The 14,792-nt window shown below is 39.1% G+C and overlaps 1 protein-coding gene across 7 annotated transcripts in view; it reads left to right on the top strand.

The window, feature by feature from the left end:
- ALKBH8 (alkB homolog 8, tRNA methyltransferase) overlaps positions 1-14,359 on the top strand; it is a 74,444-nt gene extending 60,085 nt beyond the window's left edge. For 6 of the 7 annotated variants that reach the window (XM_051820085.2, XM_008261913.4, XM_051820062.2 and 3 more), the window contains 2 exons: positions 3,768-3,917; positions 7,384-8,335. In XM_051820085.2, coding sequence (XP_051676045.1) covers positions 3,768-3,917; positions 7,384-7,426 — 193 coding nt within the window. In that variant the 3' untranslated portion in view covers positions 7,427-8,335. Of the gene's footprint in view, positions 1-3,767; positions 3,918-7,383; positions 8,336-14,137 lie in introns of those variants that run through there. The other variant, XM_051820072.2, reaches the window with a different exon arrangement.
- Positions 14,360-14,792: the final 433 nt, after the last annotated feature.

Below are 14,792 nucleotides of genomic sequence, written 5' to 3'. Positions count from 1 at the left end.
GACAGAGAGAAAGGTCTTCCTTCTGTTGATTCACTCCCCAGAGTGCACCGATCCAAAGCCAGGAGCCAGGAGCTTCTTCCGGGTCTCCCATGTGGGTTCAGGGGCCCAAGTACTTGGGCCATCTTCTACTGCTTTCCCAGGCCATAGCAGAGAGCTGGATTAGGAGAGGGGCAGCTGGGACTGAAGTGGCGCCCATATGGGATGCCGGCACCACAGGTGGAGGATTAAACTACTGCAACATGGAGCCGGCCCCGAAAACAAACCTTTAAAAAAAGTTTCCCTGACAGCGTCGCAGCTCACTTGGCTAATCCTCCGCCTGCGGCGCCAGCACCCCAGGTTCTAGTCCCGGTTGGGGCTCCAGTTCTGTCCCAGTTGCTCCTCTTCCAGTCCAGCTCTCTGCTGTAGCCCAGGAAGGCAGTGGAGGATGGCCCAAATGCTTGGGTCCTGCACCTGCATGGGAGACCAGGAGGAAGCACCCGGCTCCTGGCTTCGGATCAGCACAGTGCGTCGGCCTTGGCAGCCATTTGGGGAGTGAACCAACAGAAAAGGAAGACCTTTCTTTCTGTCTCTCTCTCTCTGTCTAACTCTGCCTGTCAAAAAAAAAAAAAAAAGTTTCCCAAACTGTAATATGGTGATAATAATACCTGTGTTATGAGGTTTAAATTTGTTAAGAAACTGCTTTAATAGTAGTACTCAGTAAAAGACATTTGCTATAGCCAGGTTAGCTTTTCCATATTTTGGATTATTTTCTTAGGATACATTTTTAGAAGAATAAATTGAGCAAAAGTTATAAACTTTGTATGTTATTTAAAAAATGATTTGCCTAATTGTACTTTAAATTATTCGGCCAATTGGTATTGTCATCAATAGCAATTTTAAGAAGATGATTTGAGAGTATGTTTTATCACACTGATACTAATGCAGTATGTTTTGGTTATAAAATAGTTTTGGTAGTTTAATAGGAGAAAAATGGAAATTGTCTTAATTTACACCTTTTATTACCAGGTTGAATTTTTTTTTATGTCTACCTATACTTCCAGAATTGTATAATTCATGTTTCGTTAAAGATTTAAAAATTTACTAGCAAAAAAGTGTTCATTTAAAACACAATATGAATGTTTATGTCCTTGATCACCATCCAGTGCACAGAAATATGTAGTTTACATGAATCCTTAAATATATGTGAGTGTTTATACATAAACCATTTTCTGTTCTTTTGTTCACTTTATGTAATATTATTAGGGCGAATTTAAAGTACTTGGTATCTTTGATATAAAGACTTAAAGGAATTTAAAAATAGAAAATAAAGAGAAGAAAATCTAATGATTTTTCTATGGTATGTTGAAGACTAGGGCAAAATAAGTGAAAAAGACAAGTAGTGAGCCAGATATGAGTCAGGGCAACAGTTAGTGGGAATCCGCACGAGATCTGGTGCTTTATTACCAACTGCCCATGAAAAGGCATGCTGTGAACTAACAGTCATAACAGCCTGGCAAGAAAGAGAGATTTCCTCTTGCTTGTTTGGCTGCTTTTCTCCTGGTTCTGTTTCATCTGTGGTTGTTAGATTATAACTTTCCTCCTCTAGATAGCTGTTGAGCCCTAGCTCTGAGGATTTGTTTTACAGGCAGTTGGATTTCTTTATGTTGACGTGTAAGGTGCAGCTATGTGTCAGAATTGGGCAGACTTGAAACTTCTGATCCTTTGAACTAACTTTAAATATAAGAAAAAGTGGAAAGCACCAAAATATGCAGTATATGTTCTGCATGTTTTATATGGTATTGTCATCTTGATATTGTTACTGACTGATGGCTGAGTGACATAGAATATGAGTGAACATAAACAAAAGTAATAAGCCAGGCATGACCTTACAAAGGTAAGGGGAACAATTAATTGAGAATCATGCCACTGTTGTTACTAATGGGCCCTCAGTACTTCTGCATCTTGAAATATGTCACAGGGATTGCTATACTTTACCTTTGGCTTGTCCCTTTGATTCTACTTTAGAAATGAAAGCAGCTCTGGGGTAGAGTATAGAGGCTGTTTAATACCAGTTTGCTCATGGAGAAACTCATTAATGTGAGGAGCATGGCAGTGATTTAACTCAGTAACAATTGTTTTGATATGAAGATTCCTAGTTTTTATTCTCAGAAAGGCTAAGAGAACCCTAAGGATCAGTGCTTATTACATAAAAAAATTAAATGAGTAGATATAAGCTTAAGGTAGCCACTTCTGTTTGACTAAATCTGCTTATGTAAATCTTTCTCTCGTGATCAAGACTGGAGTAAAAAGAAGTACCTGGGGATAATTATTGATTAGTGATATAATATTTCTTAACCTCTTCTATTTCTTCCCCAACGTACATGTGCTCATGGAGCCGTATCCATATATATACCTATTTGAGTGTGTGTATTGTCTTTATAGAACTAAACAGGAAAACTGTACAAAAATAACAATACCAGAAAGAAGATGGGAAGTTCCAATCTCCAAACTCTCCACAGAACTGGAGAAATGCATAAGGCATGTTAGGTCTCACCTGCTTGGGGATGATTTGGTTATGGTGAAATGTTTACCCAAAGAACACTTTATGTACTCCTCTTTTAAACGTAACAGTTTAAAAGTATATAATTCCCCAAATTCCTGCAACTGGAAGCTGGGAGCCAGCAACTCAGTAGAGATCTCCCATGTGAGTGCAGGAACTCAGTCACTTGAATCCATTACTGTTATTACTGCTGCTTTCTATGATCTACATTGTCAGGAGTCAGGAGTAGAACCAAAACTTAATCCCAGGCACTCCAATGTGAGATGTGTTAATCGCTAGGTCAAATGTCTGCCCCTAGCCCCTTAACCCTTTATTCTTTTTTTTTGTAAGATTTATTTATTTATTTGAAGACAAAGTTATATAGAGAGAGGGAGAGACAGAGAGAGGGAGAAATCTTCTACCCACTGGGGTACTGCCCAAATGGCCCCATCTACCGGGACTGGGCAAGGCCAAAGCCAGGCGCCAGGAGCTTCCTCAGTGTCTCCCATGTGGGTTCATGGTCCCAAGCACTCAGGCCATCTTCTGCTTTCTCAGGCACATTAGCAGGGAGCTGGATCACAGGTGGGGCAGCCAGGACTCAAAGGTAGCAGCTTAACCCACTGTACCGCAATGCTGGCCTTGCCCTTTATTCTTGATAAAGTTAGGTGTTTCGCAGAAAAAAAATTAGTAATTTTTAAAAATGAAATAAATTATTTTACTTTTTTGTTTGGGGATTTTTATTTTCTGATTATAAACAGTGATCACATTGAAAAGTATAAAACAGAACAAAGAATCACTTGCCCTTCTGCTATTTGGGCTGTTACAATACAGGATATATAGTAATGAGAGGGAACTTAGATCCCTTATTTGTAACTTCCTCCAAAATACTAGCTGTCCGTATTCATGGGATAACTTCCATTTTTTTTAAAAGTGTGATGTTGCAGAAAGACTTAGATTCTGAATGGTGACTAATTAGATGCAAATTTGGAACTCCCATTTCCATTATTCTCATATTTTTCCTGCTCATTTTGTTTCCATATACTAATTTGAGTTCTGTTTGATATCTACTAAGGTAATAAATGTTCCCATGAATAATTGTATATTCTGACAAATGATGTCATGGCCTCAGACCTTTTCACAGTGAATATGAAATCTGTCTCATGACTTTAAGGTATGAAATAAATCCATAATTCTTAATTTCTAGTGACATTTAAACAAAATGTTGTGAAATTCTCTTTGTGTATTACAGATTGGTTGTGACCGTAGCCAGAATCTTGTGGACATTTGTAGAGAAAGGCAATTTCAGGCCTTTGCGTGTGATGCGCTGGCAGTGCCAGTCCGCAGTGAGTCTTGTGATGCCTGCATCTCCATTGCTGTTATTCACCATTTTGCAACAGCAGTAAGTATTGTCTGTCTTTCTCTAAGAACTTGTAGCCAAAAAAAAAAAAAAAAAAAAAGGCCAGCGCCGTGGCTCAATAGGCTAATCCTCCACCTTGTGGCGCCAGCACACCGTGTTCTAGTCCCGGTCGGGGACCGGATTCTGGCCCAGTTGCCCCTCTTCCAGGCCAGCTCTCTGCTGTGGCCCGGGAGTGCAGTGGAGGATGGCCCAAGTGCTTGGGCCCTACACCCCATGGGAGACCAGGAGGAAGCACCTGGCTCCTGGCTTTGAATCAGTGTGGTGTGCCGGCCGCAGCGGCCATTGGAGGGTGAACCAATGGCAAAGGAAGACCTTTCTCTCTGTCTCTCTCTCACTGTCCACTCTGCCTGTCAAATAAATAAATAAATAAATAAAAATAAAAATAAAAATAAAAATAAAAAAATAAAAATAAAAATTTTAGCCAAAGTGGCAGGGAAAGCTAATGGATTTTGGAGCCTGTTTTAGCTTGTCATTTCATCTCTTGTATTGTAATATAATTTGCCCTCTTTGCAAGAGAGCACATACAATTAAGATGGGCTACATGGGAATCATGTTTACTTAAACAGAGGCCAGAGGGGACTTTTTTCTGTTGCTATATGTTTTAACCTTTTTTCTACCTGAAGTCTCATTCCCTTTCTTCAGATCCAGAGAGTCACAGAATTTTGATGGGAAGAGACTTTGAGAATATTGCTATAGGCCTCTTAAATGTACTCTTCTTTTTTAGGCTGTGAGTCTCTTCTCTGTTTCTCTTCTTTTCTCCTCCCCTCACCCCCCTTTTCTTTCTCAGCCCAACTCTGCTGTTATCCCTGACAGGAGTCTCACTTTCTTTTACATTCTGTTTTCCTTCTTTCCTGTCTTTTTTGTTTTGTTTTGTTTTCAAAATGTTGTCTTACTTAAGTAAGAGTAGTATGCTGACTCTTTTAATATGTTATCAATTTTAAAAAAATGAGTTTGATGTTGTAAATTTTATTTTTTTAAAGAAAAAGCCCTTTTCCCCCTCTGTTAACAGTTTATCTGCTAAGCTAAGCAATAACTTCGTTGTTCACCTTGTGAGTTACCTGCAGTTTGGGTAGACCCTGTGACCCTACCCAAGTTCAAAACAAAACAAATCATGAAACTCTATGCTTCTTCATTCACTGACTCTGTGATAGTAACCCAAGAAATTCTGCTGGGCTGCAGCAAACAATGTAAGGAGCTCTTTGCAGAGAAATGCACCAGCCATCAGCACACTTAGAAGCAGTATTGCAAACAGAAAAAAGTTTTCAGGCTGTAAGTGCACCACTAAACTAGAAAATCCTCTTCATTTCAAAGAAATGTTTGGTACCCAGTGCTCTCTTCAACTGTAACTCAGTGGCAGTGGATTGTCTTCATTTTCAAATTCTGAAAGATATCATTATGCATAAATATACCTATATCCATTTTTTACTCTTGCAAATGTGTGTTCGACCACTTCCTCTGTTTGCAGTTCTCTGTAAATCTTAAAAAATTTATTATGTTTACCTTTCCATATCTATTGAAATTTATTTTAAAAATAAGTCATTGACCACATGCAAGAATGAAATTGTATTTTTACTTTATACCATTTGCAAAAAATAACCCATTATGGATCAAAGACCTATTTACAGGAGCTAAAATTTAAAACTATAAGAAGAAAACAGAAGAAAAGCTTCATGTCATTGGATTTGGCATGATTTTTTTAGATATATCAAAAGTATAGGCAATGGAAGAATAAGTAAATAAATTGTATTTTATCAAAAATAAGTATTTTTATGCCTCAAACAGTCAAAGCATGAAAAAGCAACTTATGGAGTGGAAGAAAATATTTGTGAATCATATATCTGAGAAGGAATTCAAAATATATACAGAACTCCCAAGATGTAACAGTAACAAAAAAAAAAATTAAAGAATGGACAGAGGTCTTAAATAGAGATTTTTCCAAGGAGGATATATAAATGGCAAATAAATATGTGAAAAAGTACTCAAAGTCACTAATCATTAGAGAAATGCAAATAAAAACCCTAATGATCTAACACACCATGTACATTAGGATGAAATTTATCAGAAACATAGGAAATAACAAGTGTAGTTGAGGAAGTAGAGAAATTAAAACCTTATGCTTTGCTGATGAGAATGTAAAGTAGCACAGCCATTGTGAAAAAATGTGTGGCAGTTCCTTAGAAAATCTGACATGGAGTTACCATGTAATTGAGCAATTCTACTTCTAGGTGTAAAAGAATTAGAAGCAGAGCCTCAAATGGATATTTGTATACCTGCGTTCATGATAGCATTATTCACAGTAGCCAAATAGTGGAAACAATTCAAATGTCCATTGATGGATAAATGGATAGACAAAATGTGGTATATACATACAATGGAATATTATTCAGCATAAAAAAGGAGTACACTTAAAATCCTCTCTTTTAACTACCATAACATATACAGTGCTTCCTCCTATGTTAACATATAATTTGAGATTACTTACTGGATCTTTTGGCCATATTGAATGGGCCACTTAGGTGTACAGTGCAGTATCTGTTGCTTTGAAAGTTGAAGGCATTATCTGAGGCTAAAAGTGCTGTGGAACTGGAATGGAACTGGAAAGATCCATTTCTTTTGTCAATTGTGTGTGTGTGTGTGTGTGTGTGTAAATCTTAGCTCTCTGATGGCAAGGCTTATAGTTTTAATATAGTTTATTGTTATATTTTTTTCCTCTTCTGTTAGCTTGCTGGTTAATATTTTATTGTTTTTTTAATGATTACTCTTGACCTTTACAACATCTGTCCTTTACATTATAGTCCAGCTGACTTTGGTATGTTTACCATTTCCTGACAGTGTAAGATTAGTAAATAATCTCAGGGAAAAATGGGGTGAATGTAAGCTCACCTGGGTTCATTCCCTTTCTCTCAGGGATCATAGCCTTCTAAGTCCTGCCTGTAGTGTTGGTCACCAATGCCTTGAAGCAGCTGTCTCATGTATTTCATCCAGTCTTCATGGTTGTTTTAAGTGATGAGAATTAATATGAACACTTCATCAAGGTGCTAAATAAGAGTCTTCAAAATACAGTTTACATAAGTATTATATAAATGTAATGATTTTATACAAGTGTTATATAAATGTATATATAAATGTAATGATTAACCTGAAAGTTCTTCGTATACTACTCATAGCTCAATAAGAACTGGCCAGTTTTTTCATGTATCCCAGCCAGTTGGTTAAGGAAAAAGCCATAGAGAAGATGAACAGAAATAAAAATTTCCTTTTCTCTACTTCCTCAACTTTTTTTCTTAATCACAAAACAGCCCCTGCTTTATATAAGACATTTTGTTATATTTTCTTTCTGTTCATTCTGATGGAAACAGCCCTACAGTCAGTTATATATTCCCATTTCCTCTCTTGGGAATGCTTAATGGCAATGTGTTTGTATATTTACTTATTTACTCTTTATTAGGAACGTAGAGTGTTGGCTCTCCAAGAACTCGTTCGACTCCTGAGACCTGGTGGGAAAGCACTTATCTATGTCTGGGCAATGGAACAAGAATATAATAAACAGAAGTCTAAATATCTTAAAGGAAATAGAATTAGCCAAGGAAAGAAAGAGGAAATAAGCAGTGACGCTTCTGCACAAGGGTTGCTTCTGGAGCAGATGCCTGACATGGGCCATCAAGACACAGCATCTTCGGTCCCCTCCTTTAGTGACATTCAGGAGGGAGAATGTCATTCAAACAAAGTTGCTAATTCCGAGCTGCCTGTTCATACCAACAGGACTTCTTTTCATTCTCAAGATGTTCTGGTTCCCTGGCACCTTAAGGGAAGCTCTGGGAAAGCCAAACCTGTTGAGTCATTGGGTCCATTAGGATCCTGTGATACCAGTGCTGTGTTTCACCGTTACTACCATGTGTTCTGTGAGGGAGAGCTGGAAGCTGCCTGCCAGACTTTGAGTAATGTCAGCATTCTGCAAAGCTACTATGATCAGGGAAACTGGTGTGTGATTCTTCAAAAGCTCTGATTTATTTAAATGACCAAATCATATAGAAACACACAGCGTTTGTTTTTAAAGGAGACTTAATTAATTGTATTTCTAATTAAAGAGAAAATGTGTGGAAAAGTAACGAAGGAGGATACCTGCAAGAAGTATGGAAGTAGAAATTAGGAAACATTCAGTCTGCTGCTGTTGGCTGACATCTTAGGTGTAGGCCCCTTCTCACGTTACTGCTAAGGGTGATTTTCAAAATTACTTGAAGTAGTTGGTGAAATGTTTGGTATCTTTGGATGGGAATACAGCATTTTGAAGGTAATCTTTTGTTATAAAATGTTACTAATTGAATGATATCATGTCAACTCTTAGTGAAGTGATTTTACAGCATTTAAATAAAATATTCCCAATCAGTAGGAGATTGAAATTTTGTCTGCATCTTTTTACTTCATAAGATCATAGATGTTAACCACTTTATCACCAAACTTTACATGACACAATGGTTGCCCAGTAAAATTTTAATCAATCAAAGGGTGATTGTTTGGCCTAGTGGTGAAGATGCCATTTAAGATGCCTGTATCACATACTGGAGTACCTGGATTTGATGCTTGGCTCAAAAATTCTTACTCCAGCTTTATGATAATGTGGACTTTGGGAGGCATTGGTAATGGCTCAAGTAACTGGATTCTTACCAATCTTGTGGGAGACCTGGATTGAGTTCCTGCCAGCTTTGGCCTGGCCTAGCCCTAGCCCTTGTGAGCATGTGGGGAATGAACCAGTGGATGTCAGCCCTCTCAATTTGTCCATCTGTCTCCCTCTGTCTTGATTCTAGAAAAAAAAACTTTTAAAATCAGATAACACCTACACTTAGGCACTGCATTCAACAAATACTTATTGAACCTCTACTATTTACTAATTGCTACTTTTTTTTTTTTTTTTTTGATAGGCAGAGTGGACAGTAAGACAGAGAGAAAGGTCTTCCTTTGCCGTTGGTTCACCCTCCAGTGGCTGCTGTGGCCAGCGCGCTGCAGCTGGCACACTGCACTGATCCGAAACCAGGAGCCAGGTGCTTCTCCTGGTCTCCCATGCGGGTGCAGGGCCCAAGGACTTGGACCATCCTCCTTTGCACTCCCGGGCCACAGCAGAGAGCTGGACTGGAAGAGGAGCAACCGGGACAAAACCTGGTGTGCCAGCACTGCAGGCGGAGGATTAGCCTATTGAGCCACGGCGCCGGCCTAATTGCTACTATTTTAAGTACTGAGAATGGAGCAGAGAATAAGAAAGAACAGCTTTAACTTCATGGAGCTTACTTTCTAGAAGGGGAGACAGAAGATATACAGGCTGGCACAGTGGCTCAATAGGCTAATCCTCTGCCTGCAGCACCAGCACCCCAGGTTCTAGTCCTGGTCAGGGTGCTGGATTCTGTCCCAGTTGCCCCTCTTCCAGTCTAGCTCTCTGCTGTGGCCCGGGAGTGCAGTGGAGGATGGCCCAAGTGCTTGGAGCCAGTCCAAGCATCTACAGCCAGCTAATCTTTGACAAAGGAGCTACAGTCAACCCCTGGAGAAAGGACAAACTATTCAACAAACAGTGCTGGGAAAATTGGGTCTCTGCATGTAGAAGTATGAAACAACACACATACCTTACACCTTACACAAAAATCAACTCAAAATGGATCAAGGATCTAAATCTGTGACCTGATAACATCAAATTACTAGAGGATAATATTGGGGAAACTCTGCAAGACATTGGTATAGGCAAAGATTTCTTGGAAAAGACTCCAGAAGCACAGGCAATCAAAGCCAAAATAGGCAAATGATATTACATTAAGCTAAGAAGCTTCTGAACTACAAAGGAACCATTTAACAAAGTCAAGAGGCTGCCCACAGAATGGGAGAGAATATTTGCAAACTATGCAACTGATAAAGGATTAATATCTAGAATCTAAAAAGAGCTCAAGAAACTTAACAACAAAACAAACAATCCAGTTAAGAAATGGGCAAAAGACTTGAACAGGCATTTTTCAAAAGATGAAATTCAAATGTCCAACAGACATATGAAAAAATGCTCAGAATCATTAGCCATCAGAGAAATGCAAATCAAAACCATACTGAGGTTCACCTCACTCCAGTTAGAATGGCTCTCATACATAAATCAGAAAACTGAATACTGATGAGGATGTGGGGAAAATGTTCCTTAATCCTTGGTTGGTGGGAATGCAGATTGGTACAGCCATTGTGGAAGACAGCCATGGAGATTCCTCAGAAAGCTGAACACAGATCTACTATATGATTCAGCTATCCCACTCCTGGGAAAATGAAATAAGGGAAATGAAATAAGCATATAAAAGAGTTATCTGTAACCCACCATGTTTATTACAGCTCAATTTGCAGTAGCTAAAATATGGAATCAACCTAAATGTCCTTTAGCTGATGACTGGATAAAGAAAATGTGGTATATATAGACTATGGAAGATGACACAGCCATATAATAGAATGAAATCCTGTCTTTAGCAAACTGGGAGCCATTATACTTAGTGAAATAAGCAAGTCTCAAAAATATAAATATCATATATTTTCCCTGATCTGTGATAACTAGTAGAGTACTATATATATATATAATTATTTGCATTAAAATCTACATAAAATTATTCTTGTGCATAAACTGTTGCAAGGAGATGGATTAAAGTATAAGTGAACTTAATTATTATCTTGTAACCACACAGGAAACATTTAGATATTACATTGTTCTATTTAGGTTGCATTGGTTCTATTTCATTGAAAGAAATTATGAATAACTAATTGCAAAAATAACTGTATGTGAATGAAATGGTCATTTTTCCATTCAATTATAGTTCACAGCCATTGTCTATGTTCCCACTAAATTAGGGTCTTTTTGCTTTTTACTTGTTAAACTTCTTATTTGGTGAAGTATTAAGCCTTTTTACTGTAATGTAGATTTAAACTATGTTAAAAAAAGAAAGGTAGAAGCAAGGAGGATGGGAAGAAAGGAGGAAGGGAATATCATTATTTGTTCTTTGACTTGTATCTACAAATCACATAGAATCTGTTAAAATTACTTAAAAGATGGGGCCAGTGCTGTGACACAGTGGGTTAACACCCTGGCCTGAAGCACTGGCATCCCATATGGGCTCTGGTTCGAGACCCAGCTGCTCCACTTCCTGTCCAGCTCTCTGCTATGGCCCGGGATAGCAGTAGAAGATGGCCCAAGTCCTTGGGTCCCTGCACCCGTGTGGGAGACCTGGAAGAAGCAGCTGGCTCCTGCCTTCAGATCGGCACAGCTCCGGCCATTGTGGCCATTTGGGGAGTGAACCATCGGATGGTAGACCTCTCTCTCTCTCTGCCTCTCTTTCTTTGTGTAACTCTGACTTTCAAATAAATAAATAAATCTTTAAAAAAATTAATTAAAAGATAGAAAAAGTTGGAAATATAGTAGAATTCTTAAAAATACATGAAATTAAACACATAAACTACAGAACATGACTTGTGATTTTGTTGATGTTGTTATGGTGGTTTGGAAATGGAAAAGTCATGGGAAAGATTATGTTGTTTCTACTCTGGGAGAGCTTTCCTCTTATTCTCAGGAAAAGGTCCAGCAGGGAGAATAAATGTGCAACATTAATATTGAAAGCTGCCAAGCTACTCTTGGGTGGCAGGGTAGAAAAAGTAAGGGTTTAGTAACCAAGCATCTCTGCTTATAATTCCATCTGGGATTGTAAACTATATGCTTAACAAAACTTTCTGGTTGTCTATTTTCTTATGTAAAAATAATAATGCTGATAAACTACACCACAAGATATGTACAATTTTGTATTTACCTGGTGCGTTGTGAGGAGCAAAGCACTTGTGCTTTCCCTTCTAATTCCTGTGTTTATGTATACAACCCTGTTTCACTATGAATTCTTAATAATTTTAATAAATATTCTTTTGATAAAAAATTAAATAAATGGCTGAAAGGGAAGTGAGCTGATGTGAGAAAAAAACATGCAGATTGTTTCTAACTGCTGACATTGTAAGTAATAATGACTACATAAATGTTCAATGTACAGTCACTTACTACCTTAAGTTTGTCTTGCCATATACTCCTCTATCACAGTAAAAGAATTTTTAAAAAGTATATCTGTCTGGAAAATTATGTTTCATATCATCAATGTTAGTGATCTTTAATCTTCAAGCATCAAACTTTTAGAAACTTGTGGTGATCAAAAATGTCTTAGATGAGGTGATGATTGTTTTTGTTATGAAATTTTAGTGCAAGATTCACATGTACTGTTGCCCCAGGTAAGTTATAGCATTCATGATATGGGAAGCAAGAATATAGGGCTAAATTAGTTTTTTTTTTTTTTATTTTTTTTTATTTATTTATTTTTTTTTGACAGGCAGAGTGGACAGTGAGAGAGAGAGACAGAGAGAAAGGTCTTCCTTTGCCGTTGGTTCACCCTCCAATGGCCGCCGCGGCCGGCGCGCTGCGGCCGGCGCACCGCGCTGATCCGATGGCAGGAGCCAGGAGCCAGGTGCTTTTCCTGGTCTCCCATGGGGTGCAGGGCCCAAGCACCTGGGCCATCCTCCACTGCACTCCCTAGCCACAGCAGAGGGCTGGCCTGGAAGAGGGGCAACCGGGACAGAATCCGGCGCCCCGACCGGGACTAGAACCCGGTGTGCCGGCGCCGCTAGGCGGAGGATTAGCCTAGTGAGCCGCGGCGCCGGCTAGGGCTAAATTAGTTTTAAGTTGATACAAATTCTGGAACTTTCTATCAAAATTTGAAATTCAGGTGATGCTAATAAATTTTCAAATCTAGATGAAACAGTGGTTCTCCAGGAAATTGTGAAATATCAAACTTTACTCAAAAATAAAGAGAAAATAGGAATTGAAAAAAATCATAGGAATTCAGAACTTGACTCTAGAATTAGATTTCCTGAAAGTTGAGTTTTAGATCTGCCGTATTTTAGGTGTGGAATTATGAAAAATTCTCTAACTTTTCTATGCCTCAATTTTTTTAGTCACAAAATTAGAAGAGATGCTATGAAAATTCACTGAAATAATACTTGTATAGATCTCAGAATAGTATAAGATTATAGTATTCACTGGGGGGATTAGTCATTATTATTTTAAGATTTATCTTATTTATTTGAAAGACAAAGTTACAGAGAGAGGTAGAGACAGAGAGAGAGGTCTTCCACCTGCTGGTTCACTCCCCAAATGGCCACAACGGCTGGAACTGTGCAGATCTGAAGCCAGGAGCCAGGAGCTTTTTCCAGGTCTCCCAAGGACTTGGGCCATCTTCCACTGCCTTCCCAGGCCATAGCAGAGAGCTGGATCGGAAGTGGAGCAGCCAGGACTCGAACTGGTGCCCTTGTGAGATGCCAGTGCTTCAGGCCAGGGCTTTAACCTGCTGCACCACAACGCCGGCCCCCCTAAAAGCGTTTTATGTATTGAGTTATGTCTAATACATCAATTGTGTCATTAAAATCAATATTCTGGTGCTGGCATTGTGGTACAGTGAGTTAAGCCACTGCTTTTGACATCAGTTTCAGATATCAGAGCGCTGGTTCAAGTTCCTGCTGCTCCACTTCTGATTCAGCCTGGGAAGGCTGCATAAGCTGTCCCAAGTACTTGGGCCTGTGACACCCATGTGGCAGATTAGGAAGGAATTTTTAGCTCCTGCCTTTTGCCTGCCTTGGTCCTGGCTGTGGTGGTCATTTGGGGAGTGAGCCAGTAGATGGAAGATCTCTCTCTTCCTGTCTCTCGTCACTCTCCTTTCAAATTAATAAATAAATGTTTTAAAAGTATATTTTCTTTTTTTAAAAAAAATTATTTATTTATTTGAAAGGCAGAGTGAGAGTGAGAGAGGTCTTCCATCCACTGGTTCACTCCTCAAATGACCGCAATGACTGCAGCTGAACCAATCTGAAGTCAGGAGCCAGGAGCTCCTTTTGGTTTTCTCATGTGGGTGCAGGGGCCCAAGCACTTGGGCCATCTTCTGCTGCTTTTCCTGGCCATAAGCAGAGAGCTGGATAAGAAGTGGAACAGCCGGACTTGAACCACTGCCCATTAGGATGCTGGTACTGCAGGTGGTAGCTTTACCTGCTACACCACAGTGCCGACCCTTAAAAATGTATTTTTATGGATTTTTTTGCTTGTTCTTACCAACTGAGACAGATATGTTAGAATCTCCTGCTATGATTATAGATTCCCTTGTTTTTCCTTGTAGGTCTGCTGATCCTAATACTTCAAATCGGGAAAGAATCCAAATGTCTATCAACAGTAGAGTGAATAAATTACAGTCAGTTCGTATAGTGTGTTACTGTACAAGCAAAGTGGAAAATTATGCTTAAGCTACAACATGAATGAATCACAAAATCATAATGCTGAGCAAAAGAAGATATACTAAAAGTAATCTTCATGATTTTTGCAGAGTTCATAGGTTCCCAAGACTGTCCTTGCTTCTGACACCAATTACCAAGTTCAGGGGCCCCGAAGAGCACTCACATTTCTGGTGCTAACTGCAAGTTCAGGGGTTCCCATGACCACCTTCATGTTTGCTAATTTGGTAGAAGGACTGACAGGACTCACTGAAACTTTTATACTCATAGTTACTGTTCATTACAGCAAAAGGTGCAAATTAAAATCAGTCAGAAGAGTAGGTGCATGGAACCAAGTCCAGCAGAGTGCCACACAAGGAGCTTTCAGTTCCTGCCTAGTTGTAGAGCTGACGTCTCCCAGCTATGTTGTCCCCTAATACACATAAGTTTTGCCAGCCAGAGAGGATCACTCCAGCTTTGGCATTTGGAGGTTTAAAACTCAGTCATGATTGGCCGTGCATGTGGCTAACTTTCAACCTCCAGTCCCTGAAGAGTTTGAGCTGA

Source organism: Oryctolagus cuniculus, chromosome 1 (genome assembly GCF_964237555.1).
Source record: "Oryctolagus cuniculus chromosome 1, mOryCun1.1, whole genome shotgun sequence".
Lineage (NCBI taxonomy): Eukaryota > Metazoa > Chordata > Mammalia > Lagomorpha > Leporidae > Oryctolagus > Oryctolagus cuniculus.
Note: the sequence above shows the minus strand (reverse complement) of the source record. Positions and strands in the feature narration are given on the sequence as shown.